We start from the raw sequence: 25,069 nt of genomic DNA, 5'->3' as shown, positions 1-25,069 counted from the left end.
TATAAAAAAGTTTTATTTTTACAATCATATCAAACAACTCTTTCAATGTAGAGTTATATACAATTAGCCGGGCCTGCCCAGTCACCACCCCCCTTTTTAACACTCTTCCCTCTTCTACCTTCTACTTTCCAGACCTTCCTCTCCTTCTCTTATCTACATCCTCTCCTCCCTCCTCTATTTCATGTTTTCATAATCATGTTCATACTTTTATCTGTTTTCTTATATATGCTTAACAAATAAATAAATAGATTAGATTAGATTAGATTAGATTAGATTAGATTAGATTAGAATAGAATAGAATAGAATAGAATAGAATAGAATAGAATAGAATAGAATAGAATTCTTTATTGGCCAAATGTGATTGGACACACAAGGTATTTGTCTTTGGTGTATTTGCTCTCAGTGTACATAAGGAGAATAAAATACATTCATCAAGAATAAAAAGATACAACAATAAAGATATAACCTTGATAGTCAAGGTTACTAATAAGCTATCAAATTGTACTAGGAAACAAATGAAAACAATATAATTGAAAGATACAAGCATCATGGTTATAGTAATAAGTGAGAAGAAAAGAAGTACTAGTAATAGTACTAGTAAGGAAGAGAAGAAGAATAGTAATACAGTCTTAGTAAATTATTTGACAGTGTTGTGGGAATTAGTTGTTAAGCAGAGTGATGGCATTCAGGGAAAAAACTATCTTTGTGTCTAGTTGTTCTGTGTGCAGTGCCCTATAGCATCATTTTGAGGGTAGAAGTTGAAACAATTTACGTCCAGGATGCGAGACGTCTGTAGATATTTTCACAGCCCTCTTTTTGACTCCTGCAGTATACAGGTCCTTCATGGAAGGCAGGTTGGTAGCAATTATTTTTTCTGCACTTCTAATTATCCGTTGAAGCCTGTGTTCATCTTGTTTGGTTGCAGAGTGCTGTATCTAATGTTTTATGATGAATGTATTTTTACAACGACTATGATCATGATATATCACTATTGTTGTAGGTACACTGAGAGCTTGTGCACCGGAGATAAATTCCTTGTGTGTCTAATCACCCTTGGCCAATAAAGAACTATTCTATTCTATTCTATTCTATTCTATTCTATTCTATTCTATTCTATTCTATTCTAACGCCAGTGAAGGCTTCAGTCAGTGCAACGCCGAGCAAACAGCACCTCACAGTACTGCAGTCGTTGGGGGAGGCGACTTTATATCAGCTCAGCCCTTCTAAACCCGAGGGGCGTGTATTCACACGTCAGCCTGTCCCTTCGACCCTCCTCCTGTGGTAGGCAGATCCCTGGACGAGTGCGCATGCTTCGGCCTCCTTAGAAGAAATCTTTTCAGATTAACAGATCTGAGTGATCTGGGCTCGGCAGGTTCACGTGTTCCATGGCGAGCGGGGTAAGGAGACATTTTTGCTTTGGCGCTTCAAAGCCCCGGAACTCCCCCCGCCCCCGAGAGCAAAGCGGCCGCCTACGGCTCAAGCTGCCCCCAGGAGAGCTTTGTCCTCCCCAAAGGGCGTGGGAAAGGCAGGGAAGAGAGACAAGGGTGGCCCTGGGTACCAGCGACGGGAGCTTGCGCCTTGCTTTTCACCGCATCCAGACCGTTGTCCAAAACTTCACGGAGTTTAATAGAGTTTTCTTCCAACTTTAAGCCTTGAGGACTTCAACTCCCAGAATTCCCCAGCCAACTTTGCTGCCAGAGGAATTCTGGGAGTTGAAGTCCACAAGTCTTAAAGATGCCAAGGTTGGAAACCCCTGCTTTAAAGCATTCTTAGTCTGGAAGGGTCAGAGCCACTGGAATCTTGAGGATACAGTTCCATAGGGCAGAGCTTGCAACAGAAGGCATACTTCCTGCCTCCCGTGCAACTTTAATCCCTGTTTAATGTTGCCCCTCCAGAAGATGATACTGTCAGAGATTGAAAAACGGTCAGAGATCATTGGAAGTTATTTCTTGTCTTGCAAAGCTGGCTGGGGAATTCTGGGAGTTGAAGTCCTCCAGGCTTAAAGTTGTCAAGGTTGGAGACCCCTGTTCCAGTGGGCAAAGGGTCTCCCTCCGTTGTTGTTGTTTTTAAGAGCCCGTAATTGGGCTGGCGAGACCCCCGGGTACAACAGTCGTATCTCGGACGACAACAGGTGGGAGAGGCGTTTTCTGTACCGTCTAGCTTCGGAGGTTCCACAAGACACACGTGTTCGTGGACAGGGACATTCAGATATTCAGGCATTTTAGCAGCCAGTCCATGAATCCCAAGAACACAGCCTTCTGTTTCTCCGCTCAGACAAAAAGGAAAAAATCACTGAGTTGTACTTGATTGTGGTCTTTGTGTGCTCTTTTTTCCCTCACTTGGCTTGAAACCGGTGATTTTCTCTGGATGATTTGTCCTGATTTCTGTTTTTCTGCTTTGATTATCAAATGGATTTATGCATAATACTTTGCTCATTTATGCTTATATCTTTTTTTCATGAATGCATAGTTGGTAAAGATAAGGCTGGTGGGAAGATTGCAAATATTTTACTTGGCATCACATTTTTGAACCTTGCTCCGTAAAAAATGAATTGGTTTCCGTCTTATGATAGATTTTGCAACTTTGTGCATTGCAGTAAGAATTGAACAAACTGTTCCAAGACGAAGCTTAAATCCAGATGAAAAAGGACAAGCAATAGTGCTGTGGAATTTCTTCCACATTTCCCATTCCAAATGACATTGGCAAATTAAAAATTCTACCCCTGTCTTAACATCTAGAGCAGGGGTCTCCAACCTTGGCAACTTTAAGACCTGTGGACTTCAACTCCCAGAATTCTGGCTGAGGAATTCTGGAAGTTGAAGTCCACAAGTCTTAAAGTTGCCAATGTTGGAGACCTCTGATCTAGAGTGCTTGCTGATTTTGTTAGAAGTGAAGATCCATTTCCAATTCTAGGAGGATCTCCAAAGTTCCAGTAATGAGCAAACTTGAGTCTTGAATGGAAATGCTGGGATTGAGTCCAAGATTTAAATGTGATCGTCTCCATTGAGTTCATTACATGGAAAGTTTTCTTCTCTTCTTTAGGTTATCAAATGTAAGGCAGCTGTTGCCTGGGAGGCAGGCAAACCACTGTCCATTGAGGAAGTGGAAGTCGCTCCTCCAAAAGCCCATGAAGTTCGTATCAAGGTAATAGTTCTGCACACATGGATGTAGTATTCATTGCGGCTACTCTTAATTGCCATTGCGAGACCAATATTTTGGGTGACTACTTTTATACTTCACAATTCTTGCTTTTCATGATAAATGATAGAATCCAGTAATAGAATTAGTAATAACAATTGTAAGTATCTAGTAGACTATCCATGAATTCTGTTGAAATGGGGAAAAAAAGACTCTTACAGCTTCTTTGAGAGATCTTTTTTCTTGACTCGGTGACCTCTGAAAGTGTTGAGACTATGAGCCTCAGAATTCCCAGCCATGGGGTTATCTACTGGAGGAGCCTATCTTAACAGCTATCAAATGTGTTTTGATATAAGGAATAGAGTAGACATGAACTTGAAGATGCTACAGATTTCAGTAATGATCATTTATTGTTGTTGTGCTTCACTTACTGTAGGCCAAAGTTCCCAACCTTTTCGGCTTTCCAGGGTGGTGGGGTGTAGGAGGGGATGGTTCCACTCGCCCGCCACTTCCACGGCCCAATTCCGAAAGGCTAGTGGGCTATGGCCCAGGGGTTGGGGAAGCCTGACATAGGCTATTTCCTAAACTGAATGAAGATTCCCTGTCCTCCTTGATACAGCAGATAGGCTGAGGCTGGGTTGCATTTATATCTCAGTTCTTTTCTAGAGAACCCAAGAGTACGCATTAGTCTTTTCTTTGCTTGCTTTATCCCATCACTGATCTGAGTGCAGTGTGGGATTCAAATTTTTTTACTACTGGTTCTGTGGCCGTGGCTTGGTGGGTGTGGCATGCTTTGGTGGGCGTGGCAGGGGAAAGATACTGTAAAATCTCCATTCCCACCCCACTCCAGGAGAAGGATACTGTAAAATCTCCATTCCCTTCCCACTCCAGGGGAAGGTTACTGCAAAATCCCCAATTCCTCCCGATCACCTGGGACTCAGGAGGCAGAGAATAAATGGGGGTGGGGCCAGTCAGAGGTGGTATTTAACAGTTCTCCGAACTACTCAAAATTTCTGCTACCGGTTCTCAAAAACTGGTCAGAACCTGCGGAATACCACCTCTAATTGAGTGGTAATATGAATTACGTTTCCCTAGTTTCTGCTCTGCTGTGTGGATTCTAAATTCTTTTTCTTACACACAAGAACAGAGCATCCTTAAGGTTGCCTGCAGAAAAACAGTTTGCCTTGGGGACTGCTTTAATGCCTAAAAACATAAGCTGAATACTGAAAATGTTCTGTCTTCCTCTATATCAGGGGTGTCAAACTCAAGGCCCGCAGGCCAGATATAGCCAATTAGGGCTGCTTAGATCTGGCCTGCGGGGGCCGCCCTGGAAACAGTGAAGAACTGGCCTATGGTGCCTCTGCCAGCAAAAACGGGCTCCCAATCTCCGTTTTCGGCTGGGACGGCCTTCTGCAACCCTCTGCCAGAGAAAACAGCACGGGAGGGCCAATCTTCACTGACAGAGGGTTGCAGGAGGCCGTCCCAGCTGAAAATGGAGATTGGGAGCCCGTTTTCACGGGCAGAGCACTCGGGCCACCATAGGTACCCCTGACACAAGTGACATCAAGCTGGCCATGCCCCTCCCCCGAGGTCAAACACAACCCTGATACGGCCCTCCATGAAATCGAGTTTGACACCCCTGCTTTATACAATTATTCATTGTAACTTCCTAGATTATTGCTACTGCAGTGTGTCACACTGATGCTTTTACTCTGAGTGGCGCTGATCCTGAGGGGAGTTTTCCTGTAATCCTGGGTCATGAAGGAGCAGGGATTGTGGAGAGTGTTGGAGAAGGAGTGACTAAATTTAAAGCAGGTAAGAAGTTGGGTCTCTCAATGTTCCATCAAAAGGAATAATGGCATAATAAGAGGAATAATCTTATATAATGCCCAAAGACTCTTGATTTTCTCCAAGTCAAGCATATTAGATGGCATGATTAGGATATCGTTTTGGCTGCCTGTGCATCTGTGCTTCAGGTTAGAATAGGTTATGCCTGGTCCTCAAATTTTGGGGAGGTTATGTGAGTCCTTGCCTTTGCCCACATGAATTTTTATTTTTATAAATAAAACTTCCAGCACAAGGTGGACAATTTGTAGTCTCCCAGAGTTCGCCAGATAAAAATACATACTTTTCCTATTTCTTTGGTTTGCAGAATATGCAAAATCAAGGCACTGAGTTTAACACATTTTATTTTTTAAGGCAAAAAAACAGAACCTCTCAAATAGGGAGTGGAGGGAACTGAATGATCTACCCCACCTCTTTTTCATTGTGTTCCTTGACTTATCCCCTACAGTCCTCAGCCACCTAAAATAGAGAAATGTGTGAATAGAGGAGTTCCAGTTTAATACACTGTATTTTTAATCAGCTGAAATTATTATCTGTTTTTCAGGAGACACGGTTATCCCTCTATATATTCCTCAATGTGGCGAATGCAAATTCTGCTTAAACCCTAAAACGAATCTCTGCCAGAAAATAAGGTTGGTGGTTTTCATTTTCTTTCCTGGTTCATGCATTGCATTAATCAAATGTGTTTTATTTGTTTTTTGGTAGAACAGTGAATGTGAATTCAACCCTGTATGTGTGCACATTTGGCTTATCAAGTGGAACAAGGAGGGGTTTGATATATTTTCTCAGTGCCAGGTTTATACAGGCAGCCTGTTCCATAGAACACAAATGTCTTCTTGGCAGTGAATGAAACTTTTCATTGCCCCAGATCGTTTTTTGCCCTGTTGTGTCCGTGGATGGGGATTTATAATCCAGCTCAGCTGAGGAAGGCTAACTCAAACTCAAATGGAGGCTTCTTGTTGATGGTGTTCCTTTCCTAAATGCTCTAGTACAGGGGTGTCCAAACTTGGCAACTTTAAGACTTGTGGACTTCAACTCCCAGAAAGCAAAACTGGCTGAGGAATTCTGGGAGTTGAAGTCCAGAAGTCTTAAAGTTACTAAGTTTGGACACCCCTGCTCTAGTATATCCTGTAGATGAGAAAACTGGAAGACTCTTGTTTCCCATTGCATTTCCAATTGGGGGAGAATTTTAAAGCTTCAGAATTCCTTCAAAGCTCCTGTGTGTGAACAGGAGGTAGAACTTGGAGGAGAAAACAGTTTGCTGGCAATCAGAAATAATATATCAATAGGGTAGGTAGGTTAGGTAGGTAGGTAGGTAGATGGTAGGTAGGTAGGTGGGTGGTTGGATGAGAGAGAGAGAGATACAGTTTTTCCTGAAAACAAGACCCTGTCTTATATTTTTTTAAATCCCGAAATAAGCGCTTGGCCTTATTTTCGGGCAGGTCTTATTATTTTGGGGCGCGTGGAAAAAGAGGGGGATCCTCTTGCCATCTTACCTGATTTCCAGCTCTGACTCCCTAACCCTAACCAGAAGAAATGGCAGGGCCCGGCTGCGCATGCATTTAAATATTTTCGGGGAGGGCTTATTTTGGGGTAGTGGTGTTATTTTAGCGCATGCGCTCAAAAGCCCGATTGGGCTTATTATCCGGGGAGGTCTTATTTCTGGGGAAACAGGGTAGATGGATGTTGAATTGGGCCTTGGTGCTCTCTGAGCTTGTTTGCTTGCAGACATTTCATTGCAGGTAATATCAATGCCTTGATCATCAATGAAATAATATATGTAAGGCAACCTAAAACACTTGTAGGATACTTCCCACAACAGTTACATTAATTATAGTTAAATTAAACCATGGCTGCCTTAATGCTGATAATGATTGCATATGATCAGTGAGATTGGAGTGACCTTAAGCCCTAGGCTCAAGAGATTTGTACAAAGAGACATCACGAGTTGGTTTTTAGCTTCCAAACAAAGGCACTGGCCAAGCAAGGAAGTATGTTTTAGCGGTGGGTTTGGTTGACGCAAAAGGTTGAGCAGTGATTTGATTTACCTAGGAAGTAAGCCTTGCCTCTAAAACAAGGGTCTCCAACCTTGGTCCCTTTAAGACTTGTGGACTTCAACTCCCAGAGTCCCTCAGCCAGCAAAGCTGGCTGAGGAACTCTGGGAATTGAAGCCCACAAGTCTTAAAGGGACCAAGGTTGGAGACCCCTGCTCTAAAAGTCACATTTCTGGTGGTAGTATGAATTCATTGGGGGAAGATGAATTCCTTACCTCCATAAGATACCAAAGTAAGAACTTTTTACTTGGTTTTATAGCTTATTTTTACAGATGCTTGCCTGTCTATTAGTGTTTATAGATATAATTTGGGATTGCTCCAGAAGACACAAAAATGTGGTTGAGGGGTTCATGCAGGGGTGAAATCCAGCAGGTTCTGAGAGGTTCTGGAGAACCGGTAGCCGAAATTTTGAGCAATTCGGAGAACCTGCAAATACCACCTCTGGCTGGACCCAGAGTGGGGTGGAAATGGAGATTTTGTAATATCCTTCCTCCAGCAGTGGGGAGGGAATGGGGATTTTGCAGTATCCTTCCCCTGGAGTGGGGAGGGAATGGATATTTTGCAGTATCCTTCCCCTGGAGTGGGGAGGGAATGGATATTTTGCAGTATCCTTCCCCTGGAGTGGGGAGGGAATAGAGATTTTGTAGTATCCTTTCCCTGGAGTGGGATGGGAATGGAGATTTTGCAGTATCCTTCCCCTGCCACGCCCACCGCCACACCCACCAAGCAACACCACGCCCACCAAGCCACACCCACAGAACCGGTAGTAAAAAAAAATTGGATTTCACCACTGGGTTCACGCCTACTGTGGATTGCATGCCCTGTGGCTTGTTGAATCGGCTTCCAATCGCCAGGGTTCACACAGCATGCTAAATCTTAATCCATGGGTTTACACATGGATTTTGTTTCATATAGGCTGCAAAGCTTATAACTAAGTTTCATCTCGGTATGATGCGCCTAATCCAGATTTATGCTAACAAAAAACACAGTGCACCAAATAAGGGTTTTAGGTCTGTACTGCAGCCTGCCAGTCACGTAATGTATTGTGATATGTTAACGATGTAATTTTCCCACTGCAGAGTCACTCAGGGAAAAGGTGTGATGCCTGATGGTACCAGCCGGTTCTCCTGCAAAGGAAAGCAAGTTCTCCACTTCATGGGAACAAGCACCTTCTCCGAATACACGGTTGTGGCTGACATATCCTTGGCAAAAATAGACCCTTCAGCTCCATTGGACAAAGTCTGCCTGCTGGGCTGCGGAATTTCTACAGGTTATGGGGCAGCCTTGAACACTGCAAAGGTAGGACATCTGCTTCCTCTCAATTCTTTTTCTTACAAGCTCATTTTAATCCTAAACTGTTTTTTTTTATTTATATATCCTATTTAGAGACCACCCCTTATAGGGCAAATCTGAGCGGGGATTATAATATAACACAGTGAATAAGCAGTGTTTCTCAATCTTAGCACTTTAAAGATGTGTGGACTTCAATTCCCAGAATTCCCTAGCTGGGAGTTGGGAGCTGGGAGTTCTGGGAGTTGAAGTCCAAACAAACTAAAGTTGCCACGGTTGAGAAATGCTAGAATAGAAAAACATTTTAGGAAAGAATCTTATTTGTTTTTCCTATGATGATGAGCTATGTGCCCTGTACACCCCTTTTATCCCCCGCCCGCCCTATTTTTTAAATGGAAAAGAAATCATGTATATTTCACTTGAAAGTGGACATATACTATTTTTTTCCTGTTTCTGCTTTTTATTAAAAGCTTTCCACTAGGCACTGTTATTTTTTTCATAGAAGAAAAGCAACTTGGAAAAGGTGACGTTAGCTGCTGTGCTAAGCCATGGTCTGTTGAATAAGCCATGGTTGGCTGGTTCATATGGATTTCTAAGCCATACATTTTCTAAGCAAAAACACAATCACTTTAGAGTTCAGCATGCTGTACAAAGCAAGCTGTTGTTAAACTTCACCAAACTATTATTTAAAAAATAATAATGTACGGGCTCAGTTATTAAATTCAGTAATTAAAGAAAGGCCTATTCAGGTAGGCCTTGAAATAACCAGAAAGTTAGTAACCGAAGTTATGAGGGACTCCCCAAAATCTACTTAACCAGAAAGTTAGTAACCGAAGTTATGAGGGACTCCCCAAAATCTACTTAACAACCTGATTTCAAATTTATGATGTCTGTGCATGTGTTTTCTATATGTTTCACTTTTCTTCGTTATACTATAACTGCTATTCTAATAACAAATCTTTCATAAAAGTTATTGCATTACATTCTTGATTAAATTATTTTTCCATTGATATATAATTTTATGGTACTACTCCAAAAAAAAAAGTGGTGTTATTAGTTAGTTTTAGAAAATACACTTTTCCCGAAAGGTTTCCACAATTTTGACCACTACTGTAGTTAGGTGAATAGCAGCAGGGATGCCGTTCTGCTTAGGGTCAAACACAGATGAAATAACAGAACAGAATAAGCAGGAGACCTTATACCGTTTAAGACAAATGGCTGTTAAAACTCTTCCTAAAAAACACCACTGATGGAGCACCCACAGCTTCTGAAGGCAAGCTGTTCCACTGATTGATTGGTCTGTCAGGAACTTTCTCTTTAGTTCTAGGTTGCTTCTCTCTTTGATTAATTTCCATTCATCATTTCTTGTCTTGCCTTGTGGTTTTGGAGAATAGGTTGATCTCAAATATTGGCAGCCCCTCAAATATTGGAACACTGCTATCTTGTCACTCCTTCTTTTCATTAGACTAGAATAAAATTCTTTGGTCCGCTGATGTTCCTTTACACCTTTTTGGAATAAAACACTAGCAGTTAATATGTAAGCAGATAATGCTTCCCATTGTTTAGCTTTAGTCATATAAAGAGGTCTTCTCCATGCTTTGGGAGCTGGTTTGCTAGTCGTCGTCCTCTGTGGCCAATAGCCTTTCTTCATCCTGCGCTTTCTGGAATTCTTGTTTTATACAAAAACACAGGTGTGCAGGGCCCAATTGGAGGAGGAGACACTGGCTCTGTAGTGGTAGAAGGCTGAATTTTCCTCAGTAATTATTTGTTTTAAAAAGACCTTTTTTCAGTGATGGAAAATAGACAGCCATGGGGACAATGTCATTCTTTCTCCTGCCTCTTATTTTACACAGTTTGATTAGTAATGCTTGACAATAAACCAGCTATTAATCCAGGTTAAGGTGACATATAAAGCCACCGCAGGATAACTAAACTAAGAACAGACCATGGCTATGGATTGAGCATAATACTTTCCACATATTTTCCTTATGGCCCAGAGTTAGAGGAACCTAACCAGAATATAGCTTAATGTGATAAATGAACCTACCCAAATTTAACTTTTAAAAGCACAGATTACGTTTGTCAGTTTTAAAAGCAGACTACAGCTTGGCTTAGTCTTTTGGCGAAGCCTTGAACTTTTCCTGTGTAAGAATTGTTTTCTGTAGCTTTCTTTCCCATGCCATTAGTTCAATTGTCACATTTTTTTTCAGGTTGAACCTGGTTCTACCTGTGCCGTTTTTGGCTTGGGTGGAGTTGGGCTAGCAGTTATCATGGGCTGTAAGGCAGCCGGGGCATCCAGGATCATTGGGGTTGATCTCAACAAGGACAAATTTGCCAAAGCCATGGAATTTGGGGCTACAGAATGCATCAGCCCCAAGGATTTCAAGAAGCCTATTCAGGAAGCCCTGGTTGAATTAACAGATGGTGGCGTAGATTACTCCTTTGAATGCATCGGGAATGTTGGTGTGATGGTAAGTACAATCTGAGTGAAGCCTCTTCTGTGGACCCACCAATTTTATTTTTATTTAAGCTTCTTCTAAATAAAAAAGTGAAAAGGAAAGACGGTATGTTACAAAGTATGGGTCTCTAGTGTCATCTTATTTTCAAGGATACTTTTACAATATTGTGATAGTGCAATATCTGTACTCATGCCTTGCTTGCAATTTTTTCAACCTCCCAAGAAAACAGCCAGTGGTAAACTTTGTATTGATAATCCTTTGGCTATGGGATTATTATAGCAATAGCACTTAGACGTATATACCGCTTCAGAGTGCTTTACAGCCCTCACTGAGAGGTTTACAGCAGGGGTGAAATCTAAAAATTTTCCCTACCAGTTCTGTGGGCGTGGCTTAATTGGTGGGCATGGCTTGGTGGTCAGTTGGCTGGCTGGGCGTGGCCAATAACAATAAATAATAAAAATAATAAACAAAGTATAAAAAACAATAAGAGGTACCAAAAACCAACTTTCACACTTTACACACACACACAAAACACAACACAACTGACTTACACACAGTGTAAAAGCAGCTGCACTTCACACTTCACACAGCCACAAAAAAGCTCAAAAATCAACTTTCACACTTTACACACACACACCACAACTGACACACACAGACACACAAATACTACATACAGCTTTCTGAGATTTTGTGTGTTTGTGTAGTTAGAGTGAAACACTACAGAAACACACCAAATCTCAGAAAGCTGCACAAATATTTTATTTTATTTTATTGTGGATTTCAATTCCCAGAGTTCCTCAGCAAGCAAAGCCAGACAGCATTAATCACTCAGTGGTGAAATAAATTAGCTAAGTTTAGATTAGTTCTGTCTTGTGCTAAAAGCGAAACTGGGGCTTTTGGGCTGTGAGCAGAGCCATGAGGTCGATCAGTAATCAGGTAAGTGGCTTAGACTCTTTTAAAAGGAGTTTTTCTACATGTTTTCTACAGAAAACATGTTTTTTAAGGTTCTGCTGATGAGGAACTCAGGTGAGATCCCCAGAGTAGCCTTTAAATATTTTTTTTTTAAAGTCTCTGCTGGTCTCAGCTGAGGGGCGGGATCCTCAAAGGCTTTTTTTTACTTTTAAAGGCCTGTTTCGGCTGAAGCAAAACCGGCTTTTAAAAGTTAAAAAAAACAACAGATGGTGCGGCTCAGCAGAGGCAGAGGGGCGGGGCCAGGGATTTTTGCTACCGGTCCTCCGAACCAGCAGCTGCCATAGCTACCTAATCAGGAGAGCCGGTGCGAAGCGGGAGCATTTCACCCCTGGTTTACAGTGTCAGCATATTGCCCCCAACAATCTGGGTTCTCATTTTAGCAACCTTGGAACAACGGAAAGACTGAGTCAACCTTGAGTTGGTGAGACTTAAACTGCTGGCAGTCAGCAGAATTAGCCTGCAATACTGCATTCTAACCACTGCGCCACCCCGGCTCCTATTAACTGTTATTAACTGAGTTATTAACTGAGAATCTGCTAAATATTTGTTTTGTGATTGGCCACAATCTTACGTTAGCTATTTTGCAAGAGCATGAAAAATGTCTTCTCAGAATTCTAACTGTGCCCCCCTCATTGAGCTATGGCCTTTCCTGTTTCTTGTGTGGCCTCATTTTCCCTTCTACATTCAACAGAGAGCAGCCTTGGAAGCATGTCATAAAGGTTGGGGAGTGAGTGTGATAGTCGGAGTTGCTGGCGCTGGCCAAGAAATTGCTACCCGTCCATTCCAGCTGGTTACCGGACGAACATGGAAAGGGACTGCTTTTGGAGGTATAGCTGTGCTGGGATACAACCATTGATATTGCTGAGCTGGGATCTTTTCCATTGCCAGTCTAGCTAGTACTTGGAAGTTGGAACGCCAGGATCTGGAAAGCTCCCCCAGCAAGGACTGTAGCATTTCAGTCCCACCTTCTCTTTATTGCAAATAGGATATCTTCTCATTAATGTATTCTTGGTGCCCAGCTTTGTGTGATGTTAAAGACTACATATAAGTCTTTTAGAATGTGTTGAGAACTGTATGTAGATAGTGGAGAAAATGAGTGTGGTTAAAGTAGACATACCCAAAGTAAAAATATTTGTTCTTACATTCTGCCCAGCAAAATAATATCTCCTCCATGCTGTTTTCCCTTCTTCTCTAGTTTAAATCCATTAAGTTGAAACTCAAAATTGGCAGCACTTTAAGTAGTGATAGTTCTTACTGGTTATACTTCCATGTTCTAAAAAAACGTTTCTACAACTTCTAGAACATATAATCCTTCTTAGATGATCTTCTAAGATACATCATTTTTAAAACAACACACAAATTATGTGAGGCACAACTCTTGCTTATAAAGAAAATTAAATGTCCTTTCCTACACTTACAATAAAGATTAATATTAGAGACTTGATTACCATTTTAGTCGTATTATAGGCTGACAGTGGTTGAAGATCTGAGTTTTCAATTTTATGATTCATTTTTGTAACACTTGAATTGTTGCCTGATACTGCTGTAAAGATGCTTAATAGTATTTTATCTTGTGCTGATTCTGCATTATGTAATAATTTTATTTCATGTCAGGTTGGAAGAGCGTGGACAGCATACCAAAGTTGGTAGCTGAATACATGTCCAAAAAAATAAAAGTGGATGAATTTGTGACCCATACGCTACCTTTTGAGCAAATTAATGAAGCTTTTGAACTTATGCATGCTGGAAAGAGGTGAGTGTTTTGCTGCATATTAAGTTTATAACACAATTTTATATAGGGCTTTTTAGAGGTAATCCCTACTGCAGAATGGGCCTTATTTTTAGTTAGCTAGGCCCAAATTACCGTTTAGTATTTAACCTGTACAACTGGCATCCTTTTTCTGGTGTTTTTTTTCCCCTTTTTGATAGCGGCTTGGCTTTTTATACTTCTTTTTTTAAGCATCTCATGTTGCTTGGATCAACTGCCTTCCTTTGAATGGGAGTTATATCGGTATGTCAGTTTGGATGCTGGAGCATTTTCCAAGATTTTGAGTTGATCCATTTAAAACTTCTTGTTTTCTTCTGATGTGGGAACACAGCTGTTTTGGCAAGGTGTTAAAGGTATCTTTGCCTATAGAAAAAGACTGCTTGTGCTACAGGCTTTTTTCAGGGCCGTAAGACTATAGCCTGATGCTTCAGAGAGGGGGCAAGTCACCAGAATCCTCATTTTAAATTTAAATGTTCTGCCTTTTCTTTACAATATTATACTGGGAAGAGGTTAGATAGAGGGGAACTCAGATAGAGGGGGCAAAGGGTGAATTACAGAAAGAAACCCATTAATTTGACTGTTTAGTTGCACTTGATGGGAAAAGAGTTGCTGAATTTATGGAGGGCTACAAGCTACTGTTATTTATCTGAAAATATGACTAATTTAAGATGATATAAAACATATTGAGGATAAAATATGATGCACAAAAATCCTCCAGTTAGTGCCATGTCAACCTCTCTCTTCCTTTCCTCTCACTGCAAATGATGAAATAAAAAACTGGAAATGGGATAAGAGAAAAGTGTAGCTAGGAAGGAAAGGGGGGGAAATTGTTTAAACTGCTGAGATTGATATGCAAATAAACTGCAATGCTGAGCATTCTGGGAATTGTAGTGCTCCTCTGAAAAGTACATAGCTGGAGAAGGGTCATAAGAGCATTGTTTTTACTGTACAAACATTTATGTTAGCTTGATTTCTCTTTCAGGTGTTTTAAGTTTAGAATACAAAATACTTCTCTATTTACCTTCAATAATTTAATTTTCTTAAATGTCTTATTTACCGGAAAAAATAACATTGTCTTCTTGGTGACTATAAGCCAAGTCTTGCATAATTTGAAGAAAAATACAGCTTTCTTTCTAGTAAATATACAAGAAATCTTACTTTTGTGGTACAGTGTAACTACGCAGTTTGAAATCGTTTTTCTTTCCACTTTACAGCATCCGAACTGTTCTGAAACTTTAAAAGATCTGAAGAAATAATGTTTTAAAACCTTTCAACACATTTTTTGGAATAATGGTGATTATCAAGTTGGAACCCTCCTCTGCAACTAAAATCATTGATCATGCCTTAAAATAGCACACACCAGCTGGGTTTTTTCCCCCCAATATTGTATACAATCTAATTTTTTTGATCTTAGTGGATCAGGAAATATCAAACTGTAGATTAAACTGTAGGTTTACTTAAAATCAGAAACTATTTTTTAATACTTCTACTATTAATCTGTTTAGGATATTTCTGCCCTTGGAAAAAGAATCATGATTAAAACTTGTTGTTACCTTATAAGGATATGTATGAAGTTTTTTTTTCCTTTCAGATTTATCCACAATTATTTAAGGATTCTGTTGTAGTTCTGGTTTGTTTCAATAGAGGTAATGAAAGACAAGCCCCCCAAAAAAGTTTTACTATAACCATGGATTGTGTAAATAGGCTGTGGTTTCCAAGAACAATTTAACCCTATGAATAAATAACACAGCTCCAAGTTAGACCTATTATAGCTTTTATTCAACGGGGGAGTAACAATAATCAGAAAAGTCCCATCAATTGATCTAGATTACCCATACTCATATATTTCACTGATATTAGCTCAGAAATATATGTTGCATTCCAGCCTTCCCAATTGCCAAGGTGTGAGACCGCAAGTCACATAATTTCTAGATTTCGCTATGACATGATAAAGACAGTTCCAGGGGCCTGAGACATCACCAAGATGATTTTAAAAGCTGTTTTCGTAAGATTACAAAGGAAACTGGTTTTTGCTAATTAGAACTGGGTTTCACCTTTCTTGTTAAATTTACTGCACAGTAATTTCAGGTGTGGGTATTTTTTTTTTTCATGTAGGGTACAATTCAAAGGTTTCTTATTTTTGCTGGAATGTTAAAACATGTTTGGAGTTTTGAAAATGTTATGGGGCATTCTCACAAATGAGCTGATATAATGGCGGTTGGTTTTACTGCGAACCACCTTTCTGGTTACCAGAAAGGAGATTTGGGAGGAAAGGCTAACTCCATGTCTTCTAAGTAGCAGTTGGAACTTAAAGCTTCTTATCTCCTACAGAAAAGGTTAATCTCAGTTAGCATAACTAGTAACTGGTAAAGATGGATGTGAATATCAAAACTACATGTAACAGATGTGCAGTAAAATTAACCTGCATTTCAACCTTTAGACCAGATTAACTTTCTCAGTCTCCTCCTCTTCAAAAGGTGGGACTGTTGGACCCATTGTGCAGTGATCAAAAATGTACTACAAGTGCCAACTACTATTTTAGGTCATCAGATAGCTGATTTACCATAACCAAAATGTCAGGGAGTGTCAATACTGACCCAGTGAGGCTAATTTTTGCATCTGAGGCAGCACAGTTACTAGTCTATGAGCAGCTATCATTTGTTTTCTAAAAATGTCTTGGTATTTAACGTGCTTCAAGCTGTTGCTGGAAAAAAAAATCCTAGAAATGAAGGAGTGAACTTGGTGAACACACTTTGGACTATCATTGTGGGAAACCAGGTTAATTTGTGTGGTGCAATAAGAATAGGACTCAATTGACATACAGGACATGGTTCTAATTAGAAGCTCTTTTGGTAAAGGCAACATGGAGTTCCAACTATCACCTCAAGTCATAATGTAGTTTGATTTTTTTAGCTTTAAGGCGGTTGTATGAAACCAACCAAAGGCTTGTAAATCTTGGTTTATATCTTATTATCTCATCCAATTGAGGTTCATTCAACTCAAATATATAAATCCAATCAAAATAAAACCAAAATCAGAAGTCGGCACTGAAGTATACCTAAAATTTGGTTCTAGAAGCAAAAGTGCAAGTGGTGCATGAATGACATATTTCCTCATCTGGCACATTTTCTCTGCTGCTGTTGGTCCCTATCTAAACTTGGTGGCTTTTCGGTTCTACCCACTGGTCAAAGACACCATTTGAGTGCCTTTGCCTAGTCCCTTTGTTGCTGGTTTCCTTCCTTCTGATTCAGACACCTCAATGTTCTGCCACATCATTCTGGCTTTAAAATTCAGGTCCACTTTCTGGAAACGTTGTCCTGTTGGAAGTTTGCAGTGCTTAATTAGGTACACTGATCTTCAGCTTTCCTTTAAAAGCCATTAAATTTCAGCAGTCTTCTGTCTGAGCTCCTCTTTGCCAAATCTTCATTAACCAATGCACCATATCTACCTATACACCCTTTGCTATACTAACTCTTCTAAAATCAGCCTTTTTAAAGACTTCTGCTCCCCTCAGAAGTCACCCAAAGACTAAGCAAAGCATAACTCTTAGGGCAACAATAGCACTTTCATTTAGCTGCTCTGTCACAACTGCATTTCTTACACACACACACACACACACACACACGCAAAAAAAGAAAAAACAAACTCCAGGCCAACCACCCAGACTTCTAATCTCCTTTCAATAAATAAGTTACCCTTTTTATCATACCTGTTCTAAACTTTCAAAGAACAATAACATCAGATGCCGCTGATGGAAACCAAGATCATTTAAATAGCTTACGATGATTTTATAACTAACACAGAGCAGAAATGAGCATATTATGCCCATGATTTCATGACTTTTATTTGTCTTCATTTCTGTTGCTGCACTTCAACACTGTATGAAGTAGGCACCAGAATAAAAAATGTGGTTGAAAAATCATTCTCATTACAGAATACAATGCTAGATGGAAACAGCCCCTGGCCGACAAAATTAAGCCTTCCCTGACATCAACTATGGTAAATCTGTATAACCAATTCATATAAAGTATGAGGGGACATTATCATACTATCACCTCTGTTGCTGGTCTAAGGGCCTTTGGGGGAAAGATGAATTATTTCCAGGGCTGTCCAAATCTTGCACATTTCAAAGGCATTATCTTTGCTACAACAGTTTCCTTTTCATGAAGTATCATATTGGCCAGTTGCAATAATACCTAGACCAGGTCTATCAAATGTCTAAGAACATTTCAGAAAAATAATTATGTGATAAAATGTGCCGTGGGAAACATGCAGCATTATATCTTATTTTCCCGTCTGTGGCTCAGTTCTCATTACCACTGGCAAAGTTTTCCTCTTTAATGTGCAGTGAAGCCGATTTCAGTTGTTATGGACTAAAAAGCAACCGTTTCTGATCCAGTTCCTGACAGCTGCATGTCACAATCCCAAAGTATCATTTGGGGTACCGTGATAAAATCGTATCAAGTAAGCCCTACAGTGGACAAACATTTGATCATGGCAATGAAGTCATATAAAGTCACAAATGTTACTATACATGGTAGACAAGAATTCTTTGTATTTTTTTTTCTGTTTCAGTTGGAATAACAGGGTTTTTTTTACTAGTGAAATTTTAGAACCTTATTGGCTGTCAAGTGCTACCCATTTTAAAGCTGTAATTTGGTAAAAGCTCAAACCAGGCAGGATCTCAGTCATTTTGGCCTCTCTGCCTCACTTCACGGCTTTTCAGAGAGAACCCCCTGGGCAAAGGCAAACTCTCTTCATTAACTAGCAGTTATTGTACTTCTATGTACAATTACAACAGAGGCAACCAAAATGGTTAGAAGGAAAGGCAGCAAGGTTCTAGAGGGACCAGTACACAGTACTAGTTTCGTTTTTGTAGAATATAATGCCACCTCTGAGTTGTAAACAGATGAAAGCCTAGCCTGTTTAAAACTGCCTTTGCAGCACAAGCTAAGCAGGGATTACCTTTGGAACAAGAAAAGTTCAAAACCTAAAGTAAGCTCTCACATTCACCATGAAAACGTTGTCTTAGATACACCACCTGACAAGTGTGGCAGTGACAAAAATCATCTGAATCCCAGCTGTTTGTTTTTGTTTTTGCTGTTATTTTCTTTTGGTGGGTGGAAAGGAAAACGAAGGGGTGCTACTTGGAAAATTTTTTTTTAAAAGTTCAAACAGTGTTGGGGTCCTCTGCATCAGATTCTTCCGAGTTGTACGATGCAGATTTGCATTTCCCTTATCTATAGGCAATGACAAGAAAACAGGTGATAAAATCCCCCTTCCATCCTGTACATTAGTAAAATGCATAGTACAAATGCTCATGTCAAGGTCTTCACGTGGCTTATACTAGCACTGGGTCATGAAGTGAGGACGAATGCTATCCAGCCGCCGGGTTAAGATGTCACACCCAGTATCTGTGACTAGGAGTGTGTGCTCAAACTGAGCAGACCGCTTGCCATCTCGGGTAACTGCAGTCCAGCCATCGGGCCAGGTTTCATCCTGCCACCCACCTAATGAAGACAACATAAATAGATTCAACACAGAGAATGAACACAACACAACGGATGACGGCTTCTCCAATTGTCTCAAACGTCCAGTCATGGTTGTCCCAAAGGTGCTTTTTCCCAAAAAAATATTTTTCTTTGGAAACATTTTGCTTCCCATCCAAGATGTTTCTTCAGTTGAAGAAGCAGCTTCTTGGTTGAGAAGCGAAATGTTTTCAAAGGAAAAAAAACAAGAAAGTCAGGATATGATTTTTTTTTAAAGCACCTTTGGGATAGCCTCATCAATTGTTCATTTTTTTAAAAAAGAAAAACTTCAGCTTTTTATTAGGTATAGTGCATTGTGTGTGTGTGTGTGTGTGTGTATACACATATATATATAAACAAACATTTTGGCCTGCTTTTCATTAAACAACATCTCTAGAAGTATATTAAAGCCAATAACTCTGCTATTTTCTCCCCTACAATCATCTTGGAGAAAACACATGGCCCCCTCTTCCTCTATTTTGGCAGTTCTTCACCCTCTAAGAATGGGCCCAACATAAGAAGATTTATTGGTGCTGTTCAGAAGCTACTTTTCAAGCAATTCCCAAGAGGAGACAACCTTTTAGCACAAGTTGATCTTTTAGCTAATGCCCATGTTTTTCCCAAGGTTTATTTTAATAACCATAAGGAAAAACTCGTTTCCCAGTCCACTGATCATTAGAATAGTTTTGCTATCTGGACAAGATTTATTCACATATTCTACTCTGGATATTACCCTGGTAATATAAGACCATTTATAGGCTCCATATCCTTATTGTCTTTGCTTCTTTGCATTCTTTGAATTACCTGTACTCAGTTTTTATATATTTTAACAAATTATCTCTATGAAAAAATATGCAAAAGGATCCAATATTTGCCACCTTTAAAAAAGGTGGAAGAGGCCCTCTTAACTCTTTTAACATGATGCCTTTTTATAATTTTATTTACATACATGACACTCAAAAGGATATTTAATCATTCTATTGTGCGGATTTTTAAAAAGCAAATTACAACTACGGATTTCTTAGAAATTAGTATGAACTGACTAGAGAGACTGTACGATAGTTTAGGCATAACATAAAAACAACCTTGGATACAATATTTTGTACCTTCAAGAAAAGATGTAACATTGAAAAAGTATGCAGCAAGATTTCTGTTCAGCAGTTGGAATATACTTTGCTTACAAGATAGCAGCTCACTAGTGACTAGGAAATGTGCAAACATATAGCTCCCAAATTAATTTCAAGAAATTTCTAGTTACAAACAGAATTCCTTAGATTTATAACAGCATATTACCTTCACAGATCATTGGTTCTATCGTAAATGCATGGCCAGGCTTCATTACTCCAACAGCCTTATTTTCTGGGAAGCACAATAAAATGTTATCGGGAAAGGATCGATTCTCACAGACAAGACAGGAATAAAATACAAGACAATGCTAAAGTACCACAGTGATACAGAAATTGTACAGAGTTTTAAAAAACCCTTTCCTTCTTTCTTTGTTTCTTTTCTTTCATTTACTATAAAGTACTTGGGATAGGGATATTGAAAGCTGGATCCAGTATAAAATAATTCACCCAAAACAAAAAGTAGATAGAAATAATGAATTTACAAAAATCCTTTGTAATTTCCACTTTCTTACCTGCAGCTGCCAATCCTAACTAAAATCAATTCAAGTGATTTTCTTCCCACCCAGATAAATGTATACATACTATTGTTAATGTGCTTATCTCTTTGGTAAGTGGGGTTATTTTGTCATGGGTTTTTCTGCTTTTTTTAATTATTCTTGTAAGCTGTCCAGAATCACTTGTATGGGACAAGCAACTATATAAATCATATAATAATTAAAGAAAATACCTAGAATACACATATGTGAATATTTATACTTGCTAAAATGTATATATTTAAAAAGGGCAGGGACGAGATAAACAGCCTCACAATTTAATAATTAGTATTTAAAACTTCTATTAAAGCTACTCCACTTATAAAATTAAGAGATTTCCATCCGCACTGAACAATTTCATGCAGACTTGACAGAGGAAAAGCCCTTCTTGGTGTTACACAAAAGGGTTAATACAGTCACCTTCTTCATACAAGTGAGGAAATGAACAAGAATCTACATCAAACCAAGGCAAATATATAAGAAGTTCCAAAATGTCAAGATATAGCATTAGCCTGGCCTTTTTAAAGCAATTAACCATTCTTTCAAGAGTTGTTCCCCTACTTTAAGGAAAGAACATAGACAAAATACAAGATATATCCACATCTCACTTCTCAGTCTGGCCTATGTTAACAGTCTTTAAACTAACTATGCCTATAAAAGCCCTGATTCTATCTTTAGCAAATGTGGGAAAATTTCATTATTTTCAATAAAAGTAATATAACTTCATAATGTATTTACAGTTGCACAAAATAGAAGACATTCACATTGTAGGTATCTTATTTAATTACCATAGTTATATGGTTTATGTACTTGCTCATCTCATGCAAGTACATAAACCATAACTCTGGGCAGCTTAGAAGAATAATCAAAAACACAGAAAAACCCATGATATAATAACCCCCGTTACCAATGAAGTGAAGGAGTATAAAATCCTTCACTCTGACCTTGTGTTAAGATTTACAACAGGATAACCATGCAATCTCATTTTACTATCCATCATTCTCCACATCCTCTACTGAGAAACACTTCCACCAATCAATCTGAATTATTAACTAGACTAGGCAAGAAGGGAAGCAGGCAGGCAGGCTGACTAGAAAAGAATGGGATAGCAGGAAGAATTGTTCAAATTACTAAAAAGCAAGCAGTCCTTGACTTACAACAGTTCGTTTAGTGACCATTCAAAGTTACAGCAGCACTGAAAAATGTGACTTTACGACCATTTTTCAGAGTTATGACCTTTCCCCATGATCACAGGATCAAAATTCAGGTGCTTGGCAACTGGTTCATATTTATGACTGTTGCTGTGTCCTAAGGTCATGTGATCACCTTTTTTGACCTTCTGACAAGTAAAGTCAATGGAGAAACTTTCTATATATTTGCTTAACTGGATTAGTAGTTAATCAAGTACAGTGATTTGCTTAACAACTGTGGCAAGAAAGGTTGTAAAACGGGACAAAATTCAATTAACAAATGTCTCACTTAACCACAGGAATGTTGGGCTCAATTGTAGTCGCAAGTTGAAGACTACCTGTATATTGTTTGTGGAGCCGCCCTTCAAGAATACACTCACAACAATATAACTGGTTGGGCAGTTAAGGGGCTGACCACAGAATTCTGATTATAAAATAAGCCTTTGTGTTTTCCAACCCATTTTAAGATGTTCCTAAAGGCTCAGATGCATATATGTGAATGTCACTTTTAAGCTCACCAGCTATAGAAACATAGGAAACAATAAGGTTTACTGATTGCTAGCAACACAACACCAGAGCAGGTACTGCTTATACTTACTGGCATAATGTGGCACATTGGGAGCGGTGTGGAAAAGCTTATGAATCCCATGCCCACAGTAGCTCCGAACTACTGAAAACCCATTGGCTTGAGCGTGTTTCTGTATAATATTTCCCAATTCTCTATACCGTACACCAGGCTTTACTGCAAAGCAATACATACGTTTAGAAATCACAGTGAAAACAGTGGTCAGTATTTATACACATATTCTCTTCTTTTGGAACATGTGCATGTTCTCCTTCAAAGAATTACACAAGAGCTCAGAAGTTATGATACCAAAAAAAAAGGAAGAAAAGGAAGTCTTCTGATCAAATACTTTCAAATGTAAATCATCATCTTGAATGTATTTGGGTCAATATAAAAGGGGTGAAAAACGATATTGCCATAGGTCTATACTATAGGCCACCCAACCAAACAGAGGAAGTAGATGAACTTTTTGCTAGTCAGCTAACTAAGGTATGTAGGAAGCACATCACAGTAGTAATGGGGGATTTTAACTACCCTGACATCAACTGGGAAACAAACTCTGCACCAAGTGGAAAATCCAACAGGTTCCTAACAAACCTAGCAGACAACTTTGTTTCCCAAAAAATAGAGAAGGCGACAAGGGGGTCAGCCATATTGGACTTAATTCTCACTAACAGAGATGAAATGATAGAAGGTGTTGAAGCTACAGGAACCTTGGGGGCAAGTGACCACGCAATATTGGAATTCAACATTAAGCAAATACAAGTAGTAGAACAAAGTCAAACTAGAGTCTTGGACTTTAAGAGCTAATTTCAATAAACTTAGAGAGATCTTGAGAAGGATTCAATGGATGAGAATCCTCAGGGGGAAAACAACTCAAGAAGCTTGGGAAATTTTGAAAAGTGAGATTATAAAAGCACAGTCTAACACAATACCAATGAAGAAGAAAAATAGTAGATCACAAAAGAAACCAGCATGGATGCATAAAGAACTATCTGACAAATTGAAAGACAAAAAGGACAAATATAAAAAATGGAAAGAGGGCAAATAACTAAGGCAGAATATCAGCAAATAGCCGAGCCTGTAAAGATGAAGTGAGGAAAGCTAAGGCTCACAATGAACAAAGGCTAGCGACAAAAGTAAAAAATAATAAAAAAAGCTTCTTCCAACATGTTAAAAACAAGAAAAAAGTCAAGGAAACAATTGGCCCATTGCTGGGAGAAAGTGGCAAGAAGATGACAAGCAACAGGAGAAAGCAGATCTACTTAACTCATATTTTGCATCTGTCTTTACACAAAAGGAAAAAACAATCCAACCTATCAAAACAGCACTACAAAAACAGATTAGAAACACAAGTTAAAATAGGGAAGAAAATGGTAAGTGAACACCTGTCTACCCTAGGCGAGTTCAAATCACCAGGACGGATGGATTACACCCCAAGGTTCTGAAGGAACTGGCAGGCGTGATCTCAGAACCACTGAACTATATCTTTCAAAGATCCTGGAGCACAGGGAGCTGCCAGAGGACTGGAAAAGAGCTGATGTAGTTCCCATCTTCAAAAAGGAAAAAACAGATCCAGGAAACTACAGACCTATCAGTCTGACCTCAATACCGGGGAAGATTCTGGAAAAGATAATCAAGCAACGAATCACCGAACACCTAGAAGCAAACAAAGTAATAACCAAAAGCCAACATGGGTTTGTCAAAAACAGATCATGCCAGACTAATCTTATCGCATTCTTTGACAAAATGACAAAATTAGTAGACCAGAGGAATGCTGTTGATATAATTTACTTGGACTTCAGTAAAGCATTTGATAAAGTAGACCATAACCTACTACTAGATAAAGTAGAAAAATGTGGGTTAGACAGCACCACCACCAGATGGATTCGTAACTGGCTGACCAACCGCACTCAACGTGTAGTCCTCAACGGAACTACATCCACATGGAGGGAAGTATGCAGTGGAGTACCCCAAGGCTCTGTTTTAGGCCCAGTACTCTTCAACATCTTCATCAATGACTTGGGCGAGGGATAGATGGGAACTCATCAAATTTGCAGATGACACCAAGCTGGCAGGAATAGCCAACACTCCAGAAGATAGGCTCAAGTTACAGAAAGATCTTGACAGACTTGAACATTGGGCGCTATCTAACAAAATGAAATTCAACAGTGAAAAAAGTAAGGTTCTACATTTAGGCCAAAAAACAAAATGCACCAGTACCGTATATGTGGTACCTTGCTCAATAGTAGTACCTGTGAGAGGGATCTTGGAGTCCTAGTGGATAACCATCTAGATATGAGCCAGCAGTGTGCAGCAGCTGTTAAAAAAGCCAACACAGTTCTGGGCTGCATAAACAGAGGATAGAATCAAGATCACGTGAAGTGCTAGTACCACTTTATAATGCCTTGGTAAGGCCACACTTGGAATATTGCATCCAGTTTTGGTCGCCACGATGTAAAAAAGATGTTGAGACTCTAGAAAGAGTGCAGAGAAGAGCAACAAAGATGATTAGGGGACTGGAGGATAAAACATATGAAGAACGGTTGCAGGAACTGGGTATGTCTAGTTTAACAAAAAGAAGGACTAGGGGAGACATG

General features: G+C 39.5%; 2 protein-coding genes across 3 annotated transcripts in view; one reads left to right on the top strand and one right to left on the bottom strand.

Moving 5' to 3' along the window:
* Nucleotides 1-1,260: 1,260 nt before the first annotated feature.
* LOC131202862 (alcohol dehydrogenase class-3) lies at nt 1,261-15,086 on the top strand. Its single transcript, XM_058192348.1, has 9 exons — nt 1,261-1,397; nt 3,043-3,144; nt 4,812-4,953; nt 5,528-5,615; nt 8,117-8,336; nt 10,538-10,798; nt 12,450-12,585; nt 13,373-13,511; nt 14,741-15,086. Exons 1-9 carry the CDS (start codon nt 1,386-1,388, stop codon nt 14,763-14,765), a joined length of 1,125 nt encoding a protein of 374 aa, XP_058048331.1. The 5' UTR covers nt 1,261-1,385; the 3' UTR covers nt 14,766-15,086.
* Nucleotides 15,087-15,283: 197 nt separating this feature from the next.
* Nucleotides 15,284-25,069, bottom strand: part of METAP1 (methionyl aminopeptidase 1) — a 32,866-nt gene continuing 23,080 nt past the window's right edge. For both annotated transcript variants that reach the window (XM_058192347.1, XM_058192346.1), the window contains 3 exons: nt 22,503-22,646; nt 20,348-20,413; nt 15,284-19,036 (listed from right to left, as the gene is read on the bottom strand). In XM_058192347.1, the coding sequence (XP_058048330.1) occupies nt 18,873-19,036; nt 20,348-20,413; nt 22,503-22,646 (374 nt within the window). In that variant the 3' untranslated portion in view covers nt 15,284-18,872. The remainder of the gene's footprint in view (nt 19,037-20,347; nt 20,414-22,502; nt 22,647-25,069) is intronic.

This window comes from Ahaetulla prasina, chromosome 8 (genome assembly GCF_028640845.1).
Source record: "Ahaetulla prasina isolate Xishuangbanna chromosome 8, ASM2864084v1, whole genome shotgun sequence".
Lineage (NCBI taxonomy): Eukaryota > Metazoa > Chordata > Lepidosauria > Squamata > Colubridae > Ahaetulla > Ahaetulla prasina.
This window is presented reverse-complemented; position numbering and strand designations above follow the sequence as displayed.